Source organism: Oncorhynchus masou, chromosome 12, assembly GCF_036934945.1.
Source record: "Oncorhynchus masou masou isolate Uvic2021 chromosome 12, UVic_Omas_1.1, whole genome shotgun sequence".
NCBI classification, from domain to species: domain Eukaryota; kingdom Metazoa; phylum Chordata; class Actinopteri; order Salmoniformes; family Salmonidae; genus Oncorhynchus; species Oncorhynchus masou.
This window is the reverse complement of record NC_088223.1, coordinates 51,037,082-51,058,804: the sequence shown is the minus strand read 5'-3', so window position 1 is coordinate 51,058,804 and position 21,723 is coordinate 51,037,082. Positions and strand designations below refer to the sequence as shown.

Here is a 21,723-nt window from a genome sequence, read left to right as displayed (position 1 = left end):
ATAGGCATGAAAAATTGTGTTACACTTAGCCAGTGATGTTTTAAAAAAGGAATTTAGAGGACTTTCTTGAGCTCATCGTAAAAAACCAGCACAAAGGCACTACCCATGCCTCGGAGAACATTGGCCCAGCCTCCCTTGAAGAAGGCCTTTCCACCCTCATCACGAGCAATCTTCATCCAGCAGTCAATGGTCCCAAGATACATGATATCAGCTTTAAAAATGTAAGATGACACAAGTTAGGATGTTATGCCAATTAAGTAGTATTTAAAATAGCATGTTGCTACAAGTACTCCCGATTAATTTAAACGTGGTAACACTAAAGCCCTGTTTCCACTGGCACTTAAAATTAGGGCCGAATTTGAGCTGGTTCGAATGGAATACTCAAATTCGAGCAGGGTCGAGGGAAACCAGGACCAGTACAGCCCAGTTTCACAACTGGTGCCAGCTCGATTGGAATTCGGACTGGTGACGCTATGACTATGCAACCACCAAGCTGATCACTGCTGGATGCTGACACAACGTTAGATAACTTGCCTGAGCTTGTTGCTGTTAGCTAGCACATGGACAAGCAGTACTGCTGTACAGACATGACACGAATTACCACCATAGCTGGATCCTTCATTCACTTTTGCACTACACAAACTTTTATGAAAACAGTAGACCAACGAATGCTAGCTACCTGACATTAGCGAGCAAATCAGAGTTGAAACAAGCTACCTAGCTAGCTAAAGTGAGCTAGCAGGAATTTTAGCTGGCCAGGTCGTATTGAAAGCTTGATATGAACCTGTCGTCTGATTTGCTTGGTTAGCTAGCTAGCTAATAGCCAATACGATGGCAAGCAAGATAGGAATTAAGCTAGCTAGCCTGTTATGCTGGAGACGACGCTACATTTAGCTTGCTAGCTAACGCCAGCAATACATGGCTCTGAGTCTTGCTGGCACTGGCAGGAGTAACTTTAGTTACAGTATGGCAAAGGTGAATAAAATTATTTAACATCTTTCTCGCTAGCTAGCAATGTTAGCGAAGCCAGCTGCAGTCACACATACCTAGCATCATGACATAATTTCTCATTTCTGGAGGCAGTGGAAATGCAATTTCAGATAGCCCACCAAGGCCAGCCCAACCTGGGTGGACTTCAAAGTGACAATGGGAACGGGGCTTAAATGGTTTGGGTCACAGGTAAACTCACCGCTTTTATGGCCAGACTGCATCATCATACGACGACGGACGGTGTCGAAGGGGTAGGCCGTCAGGCCAGCCACAGTAGTTACAGACTGAGCGATTGCCCAGCTCACTAAGATGGAAGTGTTCTTGGGGTCTGGCAACATTCCTGCAAGCACACCAAATATTACATATCCACACGCATATCTATAAAATGTCCAGACACCAATAACTTTCTGTAAAAATGTTATCAGTTATATACCTTTAGCTGTGTCATACATGCCGAAGTAGGAACCTCTGTAGATGATGATGCCTTGTACAGACACTGCGAAGCCCTGGTACAGACCCCTCAGACCGTCACACCTGAACGTCTTCACCAAGCAGTCTGCTAGACCATTGTACTCCCTCATTCTGGCCTTTCCGACATCAGCTCCCAGACGGGTTCTGGTGAAATCAAGAGGGTAGACGAAGCAAAGGGAGGTGGCTCCTGCAGCGCCACCAGAGGCCAGGTTGCCAGCGAAGTACCTCCAGAACCGCTTGCGCTTGTCTACACCGTCAAGGAAGAAACTCTTGTACTTGTCTTTGAAGGCGAAGTTGAGGGCCTGGGAGGGAAAGGCTCTGATGACATTGGCCAGGTTACCTCTCCAGAAGGCAAGGAAGCCCTCTTCCTTGGGAATGCGGGTAATGCAATCGACGATACCCTTGTACTGCATTTCTTTTGTGATCCGCTTGCTGGCATGTTGGACCTGTTAAAAAATAGGAGTGCAATACAACCATTAACATGGCAAGACGGTAAAGCTCTGAATCTGTAAGCCCTGCAGCTTGCTGGAAGATACTGACCCTACCGTTACAATTGTTTACACTGAGCTGCCCTCCCTTACGAAAAAAGATTGCAGTCAGAGTGCATTATAACTGCAGTACACTGCAGTATAACTACAGTTAGAGTGCAGTATGCTGCAATTACTGCATCTAAAATACCACAGTCGACAGCAGTTACTGCACTTTTACTGCAGTTTTAAAACTGCAATCTTTTTTTGTGAGGGCTGGGGTCAAAACGAAATCATGGTTACATTAAGACAACGTGGAACCGGTGCGAGATAATGGTTGGAAAACGAACCTCAATGCAGGGATGGGATATGTTACTGTACTCCAAATTTGACCTTTATCCACACTGGTCCATCGAGAACATTGAAATACTTCTAGTTTTACCGGGAAACCCAGTGTTGTAGTACTAGTCTGGTCTCGAGACCCAGTATTGAGTGTCTCTATTTTGTCTCGGTATCGGATACATTTGTACTAGGTATTGACTCTGTCTCAGACAGTGAGGACTTGTAATTTCTTCCCGAGACCAGCAGATAAAAAAACCTCATTATTATATTTTTATTTATTTTTTTACCTTTATTTAACCAGGCAAGTCAGTTAAGAACAAATTCTTATTTTCAATGACGGCCTGGGAACAGTGGGTTAACTGCCTGTTCAGGGGCAGAACGACAGATTTGTACCTTGTCAGCAAGGGGGTTTGAACTTGCAATCTTCTGGTTACTAGTCCAACGCTCTAACCACTAGGCTACCCTGCCTCCCCGTTTCCATTCAGTCAGGCCAAACATATACACTCCTTTCTTGAAACATTAATACGGTATCTTATCAGCCTTCATATCTATTATAGACATGTTTGCGCAGTGGCAAACCTATAGGCCTTCAGTGTGTGACAGGTTCGGGATTCTGAAAGGACAGCAACCGTAATACTAACGCACTCGTATAAGAGAGTGCACTTTTTGTTGTGTAGTGGAGGGTATACACAGGTATAAGCCATACGCCTCGATCACAGCAACAGAGAGTTAGCATTTTGGTACACTAGAAGTACATTAATTTCCAATGGAACGGTGCATTTGCCTTGAAGCATTGCGTTGCAGAGGCAGTTGCAGTGCGTTCCGTGTGGTGCATACGTAGACGGCTTCACAGAAATGGTAACAGAAGATGAATGTTGAACTTTTGTTGCACACAACCAGATGATGCCGCATACTATTTTGCACAATGACAACATCGGTGTGATCAAGGCAGTATAACCACCGTTTTTCTGTGGGCATTGGGTATACTCACTTCTTAATCCCTACTGATGCCTATCAAAGTAGTGTAGTGGAGGTATACGATTTATCAATTATGTAGTACCATAGAGAAGTCATGCACAAAGTAGCCTACACAATCGCAAAGCACATGAGATATATTCACATGCACACCACATACAGTGGGGTAAAAAAGTATTTAGTCAGCCACCAATTGTGCAAGTTCTCCCACTTAAAAAGACGAGAGAGGCCGGTAATTTTCATCATAGGTACACTTCAACTATGACAGACAAAATGAGAGAAAAAAAACAGAAAATCACATTGTAGGATTTTTTATGAATTTATTTGCAAATTATGGTGGAAAATAAGTATTCTTCCTTGCTGAGCGGCCTTTCAGGTTATGTTGATATGTGACTCGTTTTACTGTGGATATAGATACTTTTGTACCTGTTTCCTCCAGCATCTTCACAAGGTCCTTTGCTGTTGTTCTGGGATTGATTTGCACTTTTCGCACCAAAGTACATTCATCTCTAGGAGAAAGATTGCGTCTCCTTCCTGAGCGGTATGATGACTGAGTGGTCCCATGGTGTTTATACTTGGGTATTATTGTTTGTACAGATGAACGTGGTACCTTCAGGCGTTTGGAAAATGCTCACAAGGATGAACCAGACTTGTGGAGGTCTACAATTTGTTTTCTGAGGTCTTGGTTAATTTCTTTGGATTCTCCCATGATGTCAAGCAAAGAGGCACTGAGTTTGAAGGTAGGCCTTGAAATACATCCACAGGTACACCTCCAATTGACTCAAAATGTCATGTAGCCTATCAGAAGCTTCTAAAGCCATGGCATCATTTTCTGGAATTTTCCAAGCTGTCCAGGCACAGTCAACTTAGTGTATGTAAACTTCTGACCCACTGGAATTGTAATACATTGAATTATAAGTTAAATCATCTGTCTGGAAACAATTATTGGAAAATTACTTATGTCATGCACAAAGTAGATGTCCTAACTGACTTGCCAAAACTATAGTTTGTTAGCAAGAAATTTGTGTTGTGGTTGAAAAACGAGTTTTAGTGGAGTATCTGTACTTTACTTTTTATATTTTTTACAACTTTTACTTCACTACATTCCTCAAGAAAATAATGTAATTTTTTACTCCAAACAGTACCTGTACATTTTTAATGCATAGCATGACTGGAAAATGGCCATGGACTTCAGGAAACAGCAGAGGGAGCAGCCCCCTATCCACATTGACGGGACAGTAATGGAGAGGGTGGAAAGTTTTAAGTTCCTCGGCGTACACATCAGGGACTAACTGAAATGTTTCACCCACACAGACAGCGTGGTGAAGAAGGCGCAAAAAACTCAAACTTTTACAGAAGCACAATCGAGAGCATCCCATCGGGCTGTATCACCGCCTGGTACGGCAAATCCTCCGCCCATAACCGTAAGGATCTCCAGAGGGTAGTGAGGTCTGCACAACGCATCACCGGGGGCAAACTACCTGCCCTCCAGGACACCTACACCAACCGATGTCACAGGAAGGCCAAAAAGATCATCAAGGACAACAACCACCCGAGGCACTGCCTGTTCACCCCGCTATCATCCAGAAGGCGAGGTCAGTACAGGTGCATCAAAGCAGGGACCGAGAGACTGAAAAACAGGCTTCTATCTCAAGGCCATCCGACTGTTAAACAGCCATCACTAACATTGAGTGGCTGCTGCCAACATACAGACTCAACTCTAGCCATTTTAATAATGGAAAGAATGATGTAATAAATGTATCACTAGCCACTTCAAACAATGCCACTAATGTTTACATGCCCTACATTACTCATCTCATATGTACAGTGCCTTGCGAAAGTATTCGGCCCCCTTGAACTTTGCGACCTTTTGCCACATTTCAGGCTTCAAACATAAAGATATAAAACTATTTTTTTGTGAAGAATCAACAATAAGTGGGACACAATCATGAAGTGGAACGACATTTATTGGATATTTCAAACTTTTTTAACAAATCAAAAACTGAAAAATTGGGCGTGCAAAATTATTCAGCCCCCTTAAGTTAATACTTTGTAGCGCCACCTTTTGCTGCGATTACAGATGTAAGTCGCTTGGGGTATGTCTCTATCAGTTTTGCACATCGAGAGACTGAATTTTTTTCCCATTCCTCCTTGCAAAACAGCTCGAGCTCAGTGAGGTTGGATGAGAGCATTTGTGAACAGCAGTTTTCAGTTCATTCCACAGATTCTCGATTGGATTCAGGTCTGGACTTTGACTTGGCCATTCTAACACCTGGATATGTTTATTTTTGAACCATTCCATTGTAGATTTTGCTTTATGTTTTGGATCATTGTCTTGTTGGAAGACAAATCTCCGTCCCAGTCTCAGGTCTTTTGCAGACTCCATCAGGTTTTCTTCCAGAATGGTCCTGTATTTGGCTCCATCCATCTTCCCATCAATTTTAACCATCTTCCCTGTCCCTGCTGAAGAAAAGCAGGCCCAAACCATGATGCTGCCACCACCATGTTTGACAGTGGGGATGGTGTGTTCAGGGTGATGAGCTGTGTTGCTTTTACGCCAAACATAACATTTTGCATTGTTGCCAAAGTTCAATTTTGGTTTCATCTGACCAGAGCACCTTCTTCCACATGTTTGGTGTGTCTCCCAGGTGGCTTGTGGCAAACTTTAAATGACACTTTTTATGGATATCTTTAAGAAATGGCTTTCTTCTTGCCACTCTTCCATAAAGGCCAGATTTGTGCAATATACTACTGATTGTTGTCCTATGGACAGAGTCTCCCACCTCAGCTGTAGATCTCTGCAGTTCATCCAGAGTGATCATGGGCCTCTTGGCTGCATCTCTGATCAGTCTTCTCCTTGTATGAGCTGAAAGTTTAGAGGGACGGCCAGGTCTTGGTAGATTTGCAGTGGTCTGATACTCCTTCCATTTCAATATTATCGCTTGCACAGTGCTCCTTGAGACGTTTAAAGCTTGGGAAATCTTTTTGTATCCAAATCTGGCTTTAAACTTCTTCACAACAGTATCTCGGACCTGCCTGGTGTGTTCCTTGTTCTTGATGATGCTCTCTGCGCTTTTAACGGACCTCTGAGACTATCACAGTGCAGGTGCATTTATACGGAGACTTGATTACACACAGGTTAATTATATTTATCATCATTAGTCATTTAGGTCAACATTGGATCATTCAGAGATCCTCACTGAACTTATGGAGAGAGTTTGCTGCACTGAAAGTAAAGGGGCTGAATAATTTTGCACGCCCAGTTTTTGATTTGTTAAAAAAGTTTGAAATATCCAATAAATGTCGTTCCACTTCATGATTGTGTCCCACTTGTTGTTGTTTTTTCACAAAGAAATACAGTTTTATATCTTTATGTTTGAAGCCTGAAATGTGGCAAAAGGTTGCAAAGTTCAAGGGGGCCGAATACTTTCGCAAGGCACTGTATATACTGTACTCTATACCATCTACTGCATCTTGCCTATGCCGTTCGGCCATCACTCATTCATATATTGTTATGTACATATTCTTATTCATTCCTTTACACTTGTGTGTGTATAAGGTAGGTTTTGTGAAATTGTTAGATTACTTGTTAGGTATTACTGCATGGTCGAAACGAGAAGCAGAAGCATTTCGCTACACTCGCATAAACATCTGCTAACCATGTGTATGTGACAAATACAATTTGATTTGATCAAGAGAACATACCTGGTCCTCTACTGCCTCTGATCTGGTGGACTCACTAAACACAAATGCTTCATTTGAAAATTATGTCTAAGTGTTGCAGTGTGCCCCTGGCTATATGTAAAAAAAAAAATGTAAATACAAAAACTGTGCTGTCTGGTTTGCTTAATATAAGTAATTTGAAATTATTTATACTTTTACTTTTGATACTTAATTATATTTAAAACCAAATAATTTTTGACTTTTACTCAAGCAGTCCTTTTCTGGGTGACTTTCACTTTTACTTTGAGTCATTTTCTATTAAGGTATTTTTACTCAAGTATGATAATTGAGTACTTTATCTCTGTTGATTTCACCTGACTGGGTATACGCATATGCATCCATTGGTCACATTTACCTTAAATAAAGGTAGGGTTATAGATCAGAAAACCAGCCAGTATCTGGTGAGACCACCATTTGCCTCATGCATGGTTGCCAGGTCTAGCAAACATTTCTAGCCCAATGACCTCTGAAAACACACCCACAAGGCCTGAAAACTATCCCAAAAATAGTTTTTGCAGCAAGAGAGGAGTTGCTACATTTATCCAATAAACATTTTTTCCATAACGTTATTGAGTGAATAAACACGTCAATCTTAACAAAGTAGGCTAAGAAGCAAAATTCGGTTTTCCATCAAAATAATAATTCTTGGAGTTTAAGAATGTCACAAGAGAAAATAGAAATCGCCTGAAAACTCTGCAGATAATTATCCATCCACTGCTATGATTAAGCAATAAGTCCAGAGGTGTGGTATATTGCCAATATACCACGGCTAAGGGCTGTTCTTAGCCCTTAGCCATGGTATATATGTGAGCCGATTCAGGAAACTAGGCATATGTCGCAAGTCACGACTTCACAGGAGCTGTGAACGTAGTTTCTTGGCAGGAATGCCTTCTCGAGCATGTGAACTGTCATGTACCTTAATATCAAACTTGTTTGCCATCTGTAAATACGAATAAAATTGTTAAATTACGAGCCTGGTTGGTTTAGCCACAGAAAAGGGAGCAACCTTCCCGCTAGCCATGATTGGCTGAGATAATGAGTGGGCTGGACATGCCGAGAGATGAGTTTGGATTGGTCTACCCTATAGCACGCGTCTGTCTATTGGAGCTGGTCAGTATGTTTAGGTAATCGTGTCGAACGCGGCTTTTAACAAAAAACATGTATCGCGTAGTAAACCTAATGTCAAGTTAAAGTGTACTGTTAGCTAGCTAACATTATGTGTATGCTCTCCACTTTCTGGAGGACCAGGATTTGAAATCAGTGGAATTCGAGTATGATAGCTAAGGAGATGGAGAAAACACCAGTCTGGATTACATCGTCAAACTAAGGCAACCATGCATGGCATCAGACAGGAGACGCGTCCAACCATGATGTATACTGGTAAGATATTCAGATATGACATGTTTCTAATTTTGACAGAAAGTTGTTTCATTTCAAGTGTACTGTTAGCTAGCTAACGTTATCTGGGTGGGTCGCTATCTAACGTTATGTGTATGATCTTATTCTTTGCATCTCAGACACATTTGATTGACTAGTTATAGCCATAGAACCTGGTTGGTTAGCTACCTGCAGATTCATGCAGGGTAGTAACATCATGAGTTGTGATTATGGTCCATTGTTTAGCTAGCTACATGTCTTAACAAAAGACTCCACTCTCATTTTAACAAAGTATTTTCACTTCAAGTTAAGTGTACTGTTAGCTAGCTAGCTAACGTTTTTATAATTATTTTTAATATAACATTTCAAATTACAATACAACCATAAGACATCACAACATGTGTATTTTTTTCTGAATAAACATAAAATAACATTAAAAGTAAATAAAAAAAGATAAAAGGCAGAAGTTACAGTTGCATTAACTTGATAAAGTTATACAGAAGAGTGTTTTTTTTGTTATTGAGTAATTCTAGAGATTTTATAGCATATTGGATTTCAAGAAAAAATATATTGCATTTAGGGACAGATCTCAAATATTTGTTTTTGTGTGTATAAAATTGACCATGGATTGTTGCCGGAGGAACCGGACCGTGGATCATCGCCGGAGGCTCTGGACTGCAGACCATCGCCGGAGACTGGACTGCAGACCGTCTCAGGAGGTTCCGGACTGTGTATCGTCGTTGGAGGGTCCGGATTGTGGATCGTTGGAGGTTCCGGACTGTGGACCGTCTCAGGAGGTTTCATGCCGTGGACCATCACTGCAGGTTTCGTGCCGTGGACCATCGCTGCAGGTTTCGTGCCGTGGACCATCGCTGCAGGTTTCGGGCCATGGATCATCGCTGGAGGCTTCGGGCCATGGATCATCACTGGAGGCTTCGGGCCATGGATCATCACTGGAGGCTTCGGGCCATGGATCATCACTGGAGGCTCCGGGCCATGCATCATCACTGCAGGCTTCGGGCCATGGATCATCACTGCAGGCTTCGGGCCATGGATCATCACTGCAGGCTTCGGGCCATGGATCATCACTGCAGGCTTCGGGCCATGGATCATCACTGCAGGCTTCGGGCCATGGATCATCACTGCAGGCTTCGGGCCATGGATCATCACTGGAGGCTTCGGGCCACGGATCACCTCAGGAGGCCGGGTGCGTAGAGCTGGCACCGAGCGTACCGGGCTGTGAATGCGCACTGGAGACAGTGCGTATCACCGCAGAACATGGTGCCTGAACGGTCACATGCTCCCTAAAGCGAGTGCGGGGAGTTGGCTCTGGTCTAAAACCTGGCTCAGCCAACCACCCAGTGTGCCCCCACACTCACTTTAGGGAGCATTGCCGCTCGTGCTTGCATCTTGGTTGCGTCTCCCGGAGTCGTCGTTGATCTTCCTTCGCTGCCTCCGCTTGCTTCCATGACAGGGTCTTGTCCCCTGCCATAATCTCCTCCCCAGTCCAGCTCGTCTTCCAAGTTGGCGCACGCTGCTTGGTCTTTTTGTGGTGGGATCTTCTGTTACATTAGAAGGAGACCAAGGTGCACTGTTGTAGGCATACATTATACTTTTATTTTAAATGACACCAAAAAACAACAAAATGCAAAACGAATGTAAAGCTATATGCAGTGCAGAAAGCAACCACACACAAACACTCACAGAAAATAAATAATTACCCACCAACACAGGTGGGAAAAAGGCTGCCTAAGTATGATCCCCAATCAGAGACAACGATAGACAGCTGCCTCTGATTGGGAACCATACCAGGCCAAACAACGAAATAAGAAAACACCCAAATCACACCTGACTTAACCAAATAGAGAAATAAAAAGGCTCTAAGGTCAGGGCGTGAAACTAGGATAGATCTTGTTCTTGGAGTGAAACAGTTATCTTATGAATGTATTATTACATTTCTTATCCAGCAGGGGGAAATCTAATAACATAAATTGTGCATCTATCGTGACATGTTCGCCAAAACACAAATGAGATATAATTAATTGTGTAAGTCCTGACGGTATTGCTTTGCATATAGAATTGCATTCTTTATAATCTATTGGAAAGTTATATGTTTCTAAGAACTTTCTATAAGAGAGTATATTTCCTTCTTGATCAAATAAATCAAGCACATATATAATATTTATTTCCAATCACTTAGGAAAGAACAAAGACTTGTTTTTAACAACAATATCTTTGTTGTTCCACAGAAGTACCTTGTGTGGGGAGAAGTTGTGGACATAACAGTTTCCATGCTAAAAGGGCTCGTTCATGACATTTGGACACTGATGCGTAACGTTGCTGGACAATAATTGCACTTCACACAAAAATTGAAGACCACCCAATTTCATAAAAATATGACCGGGAATAACGTTAGCTGGATGGCTCGCTAACTAACGTTACTTCATGCGTTGGGATTCATTGTTTACCTAGCTAGCTATCGAGCAACATTTTTTTACAAAATACTCTTGTCTTAGTGTGCCAGAGCGCAGAATAACTGATACATTTTTGAACGCTCAACACACGTTGAATATGTCCTGTGTCAGTAAACGTCGGCAACAAAGCTTATTTAAATTGTTGCCAGCAGCACAGTTACAGTCACCAACGCTCTGGATAGAGCGTCCAGTGTGCACTCTGAACACAAAACCACAGATAGAGCAATAGGGCGAGTAATGTTCAGTGAGCTGTTCTCTCTTAGATGTCTGGAAGTAGCTGGCAAGTTGGTACAAAACGAGTTGGATCAACCCATAAAGAGTGTGGGGCTAAGACTTAAGAGGGTGGGAACAATGCTGAATGGATGTAGACAAAGAAGGGCTCTCCAATAGAAGTACCAAAACATTGAAAGACGTTTTTCTCAAATGTGAGTTTAAGTTATCAACTTTCAAAGCATAATTACTTTCCCATTGTTTCCTCAAATGCAGTGTATGATATACAATTTTGTAGCTCTGAGTCTCTACTTGTATCCAATGTATAAAAAAATGAATCCAGGTGCTGAGTCACATATTGGCCATATACCACAAACCCCTGAAGTAAATCCCGTTTGCGCATGTGCATAACCATAAATACGTCGGACAGGAGTTTGAGCGATGAAAGCTGGACAGAGGATCTTGAAATCTCTGTGCAAGAAACACTTGTTCGAACTTTCCGGTAATTGTGCCATTATTATGTGCCAGATGTTAAGACTACAAACCGTTGACCTGTTATTTCAATGGGCATCAGCTATGGACTAAAATCTGGGTTTATAATTGCAATTCAAAATGCCAACATCGCATTTTAGGGAAAAGTTCACAATGAAACTGTCATTAAATGTGGAGAATAATACACTGCATCTGGAAAGTATTCAAACCCCTTCCCTTTTTCCACATTTTGTTATGTTTCAGCCTTATTCTAAAATGGATTAAATAAATAAAATTGTAATCAATCTACACACAATATCCCATAATGATAAAGCAAAAAGCAGGTTTTAAAAAAACAGAAATACCTTATTTTGCATAAATATTCAGACTCGAAATTAGGTTCAGGTGCATCCAGTTTCCATTGATCATCCTTGAGATGTTTCTACAACTTGGAGTCCACCTGTGTGGTAAATTCAGTCGATTGGACATGATTTGGAAAGGTACACACTGGTCTATATAAGGTCCCACAGAGCAAAAACCAAGTAATGAGGTCGAAGGGTTTTACTCTGTGGAAATGGGATAACCTTCCAGAAGGACAACCATCACTGCAGCACTCCACCAATCAGGCCTTCATGGTAGAGTGGCCAGACGGAAACCACTCCTCTGTAAAAGGCACATGACAGCCTGCTTGGAGTTTGCCAAGGACTCTCAGACCATGAGAAACAAGATGCTCTGGTCTGATGAAACCAAGATTGAACTCTTTGGCCTGAATGCATAGCGGCACGTCCTGTGAAAACCTTGCATCACCCCTACGGTGAAGCATGGTGGTGGCATCATCATGCCGGGGGGATGTTTTTAAGCGGCAGGGTCTGGGAAACTAGTCAGGATCAAGGGAAAGATGAATGGAGCAAAGTACAGAGAGATGCTTGATGAAAACCTGCTCCAGAGCACTCATGAACCTCAGACTGGGGTGAAGGTTCACCTTCCAACAGGACAACAAACGTAAGCACACAGCCAAGACAACGCAGGAGTGGCTTCAGGACAAGCCTCAATGTCCTTGAGTGGTCCAGACAGAGCCCGGACTTGAACCTGATTGAACATCTCTGGTGAGACCTGAAAATAGAGCAGAGATGCTCCCCATCCAACCTGACAGAGCTTGAAAGGATCTGCACAGACGAATGGGAGAAACTCCCCAAAATGCAGGTGTGCCAAGCTTGTAGCGTCATACCCAAGAAAACTCGAGGCTGTAATCGCGGCCAAAGGTGCTTCAACAAAGTACTAGGTAAAGGTTCTGAATACTTATGTAAATGTGATATTTCAGTTTTTTATTTTGAATACATTTACAAAATGTCAATACAAAGTAAAGGGTCTGATTACTTATGTAAATGTATACTTCTGTCTATAGACATATATATAGACAGAAATACTTCTGTCTATATATATATATATATATATATATATATATATATATATATACATACACACACACACACACACATTTGCAAACATTCTAAAAACCTGTTTTTGCTTTGTCATTATGGGGTAGTCTGTGTACTGTAGATTGATGAAGAAAAAAACAATTGAATCAATTTTAGAATAAGGCTGTAACGTAACAAAATGTGAAAAAAATCAAGGGGTCTGAATAATTTCCGAATGCACTGGACATTTACAATAGGGCTGTGACCATGTTCACAATTGATAACTTCCAATTTAATTAACTAAATTTGGTCATTAATAATTGCATAATAACTCAAGGCTACAACAACCGACTGAGTTAGAGACTATTTATTATATCCGTTTGCCAGTAGGCTACACAATTGGCACAAGAAGATTTGCAATGACTCCAGTGATATAGTAATTTCAATATTTGTATTGTGTCAAATGGGAGGCTACAGTAGTCTGCAATGGCATGAGTGGCGATTTTAACTTGTCAATCTTTGTGGGAAATACATTTTTTTTTTTTGGGGGGGGGGGGGGGATGCATGCCAGCAAAGCCACAACACAACACTAAACAATACATTAATTGCACTATAATGGCTATAAACGGTTCCCACAAACTGTTAGGGCCTACATAAAGCAGTACCAACACCTTACCACTGCTACACCTGGCTATCAGCGGGGCCTTGTCTGGCAGCGAAACAGTTCATTTAGCCTTATTTACTGCCGTTTAAAAAATATAGCTAACATGGCTGACTTTCTTAAACAAATGTGGTTTCTACTGATGATCGAGATTTACAGCTACTCGCCCAAGCCTCCCCAGCTTCTCCTTACCCCAAATAGCAGATGTTCTGAAAGAGCTGCAAAACCTGGACCCGTACAAATCAGCTGGTCTTGACAATCTGGAACCTCTATTTCTGAAACTATCCGTCGCCATTGTCGCAACCCCTATTAACAGCCTGTTCAACCTCTCATATCGTCTGAGATCCCCAAGGATTGGAAAGCTGCCGCAGTCATCCCCCTCTTCAAAGGGGGAGACACCCTGGACCCAAACTGTTACAGACCTATATCCATCCTGCCCTGCCTATCCAAGGTCTTCGAAAACCTGGTCAACAAACAGATCACTGACCATCTCGAATCCCCCCCGTACCTTCTCCGCTGTGCAATCTGGTTTCCGAGCCGGTGACGGGTGCACCTCAGCCACGCTCAAGGTACTAAACGATATCATAACCGCCATTGACAAAAGACAGTACTGTGCAGCCGTCTTCATTGACAGAGTCGAAAGCCTTGGCCAGGTCGATCACCATATTCTTATCGGCAGACTCAGTAGCCTCGGTTTTTCTAATGACTGCCTTGCCTGGTTCACCAACTACTTTGCAGACAGAGTTCAGTGTGTCAAATCGGAGGGCATGTTGTCCGGTCCTCTGGCAGTCTCTATGGGGGTGCCACAGGGTTCAATTCTCGGGCCGACTCTTTTGTCTGTATATATCAATGATGTTGCTCTTGCTGCGGGCGATTCCATAATTCACCTCTATGCAGACGACACCATTCTGTATACTTCAGTCCCTTCCTTGGACACTGTATTGTCTAACCTCCAAATGAGCTTCAATGCCATACAAACACTCCTTCCGTGGCCTCCAACTGCTCTTAAACGCTAGTAAAACCAAATGCATGCTTTTCAACCGTTCGCTGCCTGCACCCGCACGCCCGACTAGCATCACCACCCTGGATGGTTCCGACCTAGAATATGTGGACATCTATAAGTACCTAGGTGTCTGGCTAGACTGTAAACTATCCTTCCAGACTCATATCAAACATCTCCAATCTAAAATCAAATCTAGAGTCGGCTTTCTATTCCGCAATAAAGCCTCCTTCACTCACGCCGCCAAATTTACCCTAGTAAAACTGACTATTTTACCGATCCTCGACTTCGGCGATGTCATCTACAAAATAGCTTCCAATACTCAAACTGCATCCAGTTTGCTGAGTAATCACAGTGCCATCCGTTTTGTTACTAAAGCACCTTATACCACCCACCACTGCGACCTGTATGCTCTAGTCGGCTGGTCCTCGCTACATATTCGCCGCCAGACCCACTGGCTCCAGGTCATCTACAAGTCCATGCTAGGTAAAGCTCCGCCTTATCTCAGTTCACTGGTCACGATGGCAACACCCACCCGCAACAGGCGCTCCAGCAGGTGTATCTTGTTGATCACCCCTAAAGCCAACACCTCATTTGGCCGCCTTTCCTTCCAGTTCTCTGCTGCCTGTGACTGGAACGAATTGGAAAAAAATAAAAATAATTTTTAAAAAAAATCGCTGAATTTGGAGACTTATCTCCCTCACCAACTTTAAACATCTGCTATCTGAGCAGCTAACCGATCGCTGCAGCTGTACATAGTCTATCGGTAAATAGCCCACCCAATTTACCTACCTCATCCCCATACTGTTTTTATTTATTTACTTTTCTGCTCTTTTGCACACCAGTATATCTTCCTGCACATGACCATCTGATCATTTATCACTCCAGTGTTAATCTGCTAAATTGTAATTCTTTGCCTACCTCATGCCTTTTGCACACAATGTATATAGACTTTTTTTCCCTCTTTTTTTTCTACTGTGCTATTGACTTGTTTATTGTTTACTCCATGTGTAACTCTGTGTTGTCTGTTCACACTGCTATGCTTTATCTTGGCCAGGTCGCAGTTGTAAATGAGAACTTGTTCTCAACTAGACTACCTGGTTAAATAAAGGTTAAATAAAATTAAAAATTAAAAAACAAACTATGGTATAAGGGGACGACAAGCGGATAAGAGGCAATACGTAAATTAAGATATTATTATTATTTTTTATTTTTTTTCACCGTTATTTAACCAGGTAGGCTAGTTGAGAACAAGCTAGGAAGGACATAGTCAATATAACTATTTGTTCAGCACTTTTGAAATGTCCAGTGACAGAATTCAGAACATGGGCCATTCTTACAGTGTTCTCGCCGTACACCAAGTCAGAACCGTAGGATAAATAAAGGGGGCATATAAGCAGACAATGAAAGCTCTTACAATATTCGATGAATTTCTCTGAAACAGGTTGCATATGCCATGCTATCAATCCAGCAAGATTTCTGCCGTGCTCAAAACAACTTTTAACTCAGAACTGGGAAATCTGACAAGAATTTGTGAATTCTAGACATGAGTTCTAGACAACTGGAAACTCAGGAAGAAACAAGCTCTGTCTGGGGAAATGTGTTTTGAACAGTCATCCAACTTGGAATTGTATGTCGGGAACTCTGGCCTTTTTCTAGAGCTACAACCTGAAGGTCACTGACGTCATCATGATTCAACCTTGTTTCTTCACGAGTTCTCAGTTGTCTTGAAAGCACCATAAATCCAGGGAATGCCAGACTTTGATGACAAAATTTGCCCTCGAAGGACCGCCGCGCCACCTTCCTGTTCAAGTGAGCACAGCACAAAAAGGTGAATCCATAAATATTTTCTATGCTGCTGCATAAATTATGTAAAATTATGTAATGCGCCTCAGCCTAATAATTTGGTCTACTTTTCCCACTTAATTTTGCCTTCTGGATTTTTTTTCTCATTTTGTCTGTCATAGTTGAAGTGTACCTATGATGAAAATTACAGGGCTCTCTCATCTTTTTAAGTGGGAGAACTTGCACAATTGGTGGCTGACTAAATACTTTTTTGCCCCACTGTATATATTTTTATATATTTTTTAACTGGTATATATTTTTATTTATCACAATTTTCTTTAACCAATTTTGGTCTTTAATGCAGGGCCGACAGACAAGTTCCTTACCTTTCCCCCATTCCACTTGATAAAGGTTCCAATTAAAACATTTTTAAAAATCAATTACTATATTTGAGTTTAACCACAATGTTTATTGTATTATTTGTTCTGTTATTTTCTGGTGGATTAAACTGAAATTGCAATCAACTTTCTATGGCTTGTTTAAAAAATAACAATATTTTGGAGATGATTATGTTTTCATCTAACCAAAAGTGAGCGGTTGTAATCTGAATAAAGGGAAAAAGGCCATTCTTGAACATGGGGTGAGACATTCTTACTCATTTGTAAATAAAGCCAGTTTGTTATTTAGAATTATTTATTTCTGTTTTTAGAGGGAGAGAAACCAAAAGCCCACCGTACCTATTTTAAGTGTAATTCCCCCATATTTACCCAAGTTCTCTCTTATTTTGTTGTTGCCTGATGCAGGACTCCATTGCCAGAGGAGAGAGACTCAGACTGAAAACGCCTCCTTTAATTTATGAAAAGATAAATCATTTTGTGCCACAGTTTAGACTACCGATAGATCAGCATTCTAACTCCCCCTTCTGATAGTGTGGTGCAATGACAGAATGCCACCATCTACCACTAACGGTCGTGGCATAAGCTTGTAACTTTTAAAGGAAGAACCACTGTAGCATCTAACAATTGGATTTAATTATTTCCTGCACACCGCTTGATGATGCCAACAACTAATTTCTTTTCAGAACCATTCACTGACCACAGATATACCCTCCGGCGTGGTAAAAGCGTAGCAAAACAGTCCCAGACACAAGTCGGTAAGTAAGTCACACGAGTTTTTACGAAAGATTGCCTCTCTCGAGCTGTTCTCACTCTTGGTGTGACGAATCATTCCTTTAGAAAACATTATTACTGCAGTGGGTTTGTAACATGTGCAGCCCATCTGTGGTATTCATGTATTATTGGATGACGGGACGCGGTCATACCAGTCATTTCAGTTAGAAGAGTGCTCTTACACTCTGTGTATTATATATTATATATGCATACCGAGTATTGTAGCACGTTAATGTGCCTTTTCAGTGCATTTGGCCTGTCAAGAGAGTTAGTAATTATTAGTTGGTCAAGCCTAAGATGGCGCCGGAGCACGTTACGTTGGAAATTTTATTAGGTCCCACTCTTTCCGGGGTCCTTATAAGAATTAATCATATTCCATCCATTCAATCCTTCATAATGCCCTAGGCATTAATGTGTTAATACTTCCACCTAGTGGTGCTTTAGTTTCAGCCCTTTATATGTAGTAACATGGTTATAGTGATGCCTTTATAGTTTACACAAACGGTCGAAAGTTTTAGAACACCTACTCATTCAAGGGTTTTTCTTAACTTTTACTCATTTCTACATTGTAGAATAATAGTGAAGACATCAAAACTATGAAATAACACATATGGAATCATGTAGTAACCAAAAAAGTAACCTAATATTTTATATTTGACATTCTTCAAATAGCCAATAGCTTTTGCCTTGATGACAGTTTTGCACACTATTGGCATTCTTTCCAGTGTCTGTACCAGAGTTGCAGTGATGGGACACGACTGTAACTACCAATTGGATATCACGAAATTGTGGAGAAAAAGGGGTAAAAACTACCACAAAACATTTAGAGGTGAAGAGGACGTAAGGAATCGAAGAAAGACAAATTGAGAAAGAGCTTATCCCTGAATCCCAAATCAACCCTAGCCCTTACACCATATACACTTGTGTAGACCTGAGCAGATTGGATAGGTGCAATATGGGGACAATTCAACTTGGCCTAGATCAAATCGAATTTTATTTGTCACGTGCCGAATACAACAGGCCTTACCATGAAATGCTTACTTCCAAGCCATTAACCAACAATGCAGTTCAAGAAAGAGTTAAGAAAATATTTACTGAATAAACTAAAGTAAAAAATACAAATCAACACAATAAAATAACAATAATGGGGCTATATACAGGGTGTACCGGTACCGAGCCAATGTGCGGGGTTCAGATTAGTCGAGGTAATTTGTACATGTAGGTAGTGGTAATATGACAATGTATAGATAATGAACAGTGAGTAGCAGCAGTGGGGGGGGGGTGTCAATGTAAAAAGTCTGGGTGGCCATTTGATTAATTGTTCAGCAGTCTTAAGGCTTGGGGGTAGAAGCTGTTAAGGAGCCTTTTGGACCTAGACTTGGCCCTCCGGTACCGCTTGCCGTGCGGTAGCAGAGAGAACAGTCTATGACTTGGGTGACTGGAGTCTTTGAAAAAATGTTGGGCTTCCTCTGACACTGCCTAGTATATAGGTCCTGGATGGCAGGAAGCTTGGCCACAGTGATGAACTGGGCCGTATGCACTACCCTCTGTAGCGCCTTACAGTCAGATGCTGAGCAGCTGCCATACCAGGCGGTGATGCAACCGGTCAGGATGCTCTCGATGGTGAAGCTGTAGAACATTTTGAGCATCTGGGGACCCATGCCAAATCTTTGCAGTCTCCTGAGTGGGAACGGTGTTGTTGTGCCCTCTTCACAAGTTTCCTGGTGTGTTTGGACCATGATAGTTTGTTGGTGACATGAACACAAAGGAACTTGAAACTCGACCCGCTCCACTACAGCCATGTCAATGTTAATGGGGGCCTGTTTGGCCCTCCTTTTCCTGTAGTCAACGATAAGCTCCTTTGTCTTGCTCACATTGAGGATGAGATCGTGGATGAACAGGGAGTACAGGAGGGGACTAAGCACGCACCCCTGATGTGCCCCAGTGTTGAGGATCAGCATGGCAGATGTGTTGTTGCCTACTCTTACCACCTAGGGTCAGCCCGTCAGGAAGTCCAGGATCCAGTTGCAGAGGGAGGTGTTTAGTCCCAGTGATGAGCTTTGTGGGCACTATGGTGTTGAACGCTGAGCTAAAGTCAATGAACAGCATTCTCACATAGGTGTTCCTGTTCTCCAGACGAGCAAGGGCAGTGTGGAGTGCTTTTGAGATTGCGTCATCTGTGCTTCTGTTGGGGCAGTACACTAATTGGAGTGGGTCTACCTGTAACCTGTGTGTTTTCTTTCGGCATCCTTCTATGCCCCTATATCTTTCCCTTTTATTCTGCTCTTGTTCTTCAGGATCTAGGGTTTCTGCCATGCTCTGAGACGTGTACCGTATCTCTTCCCCAGACCTGGATCCACCTGATGTCCTCCATGATCAACCACCCTCCAAGATCCCACTGTTCATTACATTATCTACAGCTACTGTTAATGTCATGTGGTTTCATCTAATCTGCTAAGGACCTGGGCTTGACATATCATCCTGGGCACAGTGAGATACACAGATGGACTACACTGCAAACACTCCAAGAGCAAAGAGAACAGCTGTGCCTGGACTTTACCGTCTCCCTCTTCAAGTCCACCTTCTGAGACTGGCTGCCTGTGGAGGGAAAGTGACTGGCAGAACCACCTGTAGCATCCACCTCTTCTCTATACCACATGCCAGCACGGAGAATAAAAATAAACACCCAAATCCTACTTCTGACAAGACTGCCCCCCTCTCATATGTACTTTTCTTCTTTTTAAAAAAAAAATACATGATTTAACCATTATTTAACTAGGCAAGTCAGTTAAGAACAAATTCTTATTCACAATGAGGGCCTACCCAAGCCAAACCCGGACGACGCTGGGCCAATTGTGCGCAGCCCTACGGGACTCCCAATCACGGCCGGCTGTGATACAGCCTGGATTCATACTTCTGTTTCCTCAACTAAATGGCATTTGATTGTTTATGTGTTGATGTTAGCCTGTACTCATGTATTTCATTCTACAACTGCCATGTGGGTATATTAATTAAAATGTAAGTAATTAAGTCCATGACACACTTGTTCCAGAAAAAACAACGTTTTCATATTATAATCTTAAAATATTGGCAGGTAGTTTTTTTCCACAGGCTGTTCATTTAATTAATTGTTGTAAATCCCTTTTGGTATGTGTGAGTTCAACATTATTCACCTGTCTGACATGCGTTATATTCCACCACAAGTGTACTGCGGGTATTACTGAGCTATGCCTATGCCATGTGGTGGAGTAAGGAAGGTAGGGGAAAATAATTACAATATGACTAATAGCATACTTTAGTAAGACATGGGAAGATGGAAAAAAAAGCCAGAGGGGCCAGTGTACGACTTGAACTTATTTGCACATTAATTAATGTTAATAGCTTCATGGGAGCTCACTTCGCGATCTGAGGGGGGGCGTAGCAGCGGGGGGTGTATCAGCGGCCTGGTGCCCAATGCGAGACAGTCATGCGAGACTTCCTACCACTTTCCACACAGCAGGTGTATGGTGCAGTGGGACGAAAAGTTGGCATTCAGACATTTAATTGATAGTGAGGGACACATTCAACTTTACATCTGGTAAGTAGAGTTCCTAGAGATTATACGTTTTGTTTGTGATCCGGCAATATTGTGGTAGGGTTATTTTCCGTCGCCATAACGATGCACAGCTCAGGGAGTCCAACCAATGCACATACTCCCGACGTTGTGTCTCAAAGCTACTACGGAAACATAGCTACCTGAAGGAGAAGCTTGACTCTCTCGATGGGAGCAACCGCCGTTTCGGAGATGGCAGCGGAGATTCCACCAGCCAAGAAATCCTTTGCGAATGAAACTGCCGTCTCATTCATTGTGAGATGTTGGAAGATGACTTGCAGACGGAACTCCCTGGTATCCCCTCTGCCCTCCAACAGCGGGTGGCAGGTATAACATACACCGACTTTCCTGGCACCACCTGTTAAAGGGGCAATCTGCAGTTGCTACATACATTTTTATGACAGAATTGAATATGCACCCACTGATGCTTGAAGAATAACGTAGAAATGCCTCAATGAGCTGTCGTACCCCATCAGAACCCAAAATATAAGCTTGTTTTCCTCCAATGTTTGTAAACAAAGTAAATGTAAACAAACACAATATAGCCCCAAAACATGGTTAGAGCTATCATGTTGATGTCATGGATGTTCAGTCCTTG

The 21,723-nt window shown here is 42.2% G+C and overlaps 1 protein-coding gene across 2 annotated transcripts in view; it reads right to left on the bottom strand.

The window, feature by feature from the left end:
* The window catches only part of LOC135549129 (ADP/ATP translocase 2-like), a 32,011-nt gene extending 10,539 nt beyond the window's left edge, over positions 1 to 21,472 (bottom strand). The window contains exons 1-4 of one of the 2 annotated variants that reach the window (XM_064979175.1): positions 21,269 to 21,472; positions 1,424 to 1,907; positions 1,190 to 1,330; positions 1 to 211 (exon numbers count right to left, since the gene is read on the bottom strand). The exon at positions 1 to 211 is cut by the window's left edge and continues 1,158 nt beyond it. In XM_064979175.1, the coding sequence (XP_064835247.1) occupies positions 54 to 211; positions 1,190 to 1,330; positions 1,424 to 1,907; positions 21,269 to 21,379 (894 nt within the window). In that variant the 5' untranslated portion in view covers positions 21,380 to 21,472 and the 3' untranslated portion in view covers positions 1 to 53. The remainder of the gene's footprint in view (positions 212 to 1,189; positions 1,331 to 1,423; positions 1,908 to 21,268) is intronic. The other variant, XM_064979176.1, reaches the window with a different exon arrangement.
* Between the last annotated feature and the right edge of the window lie 251 nt (positions 21,473 to 21,723).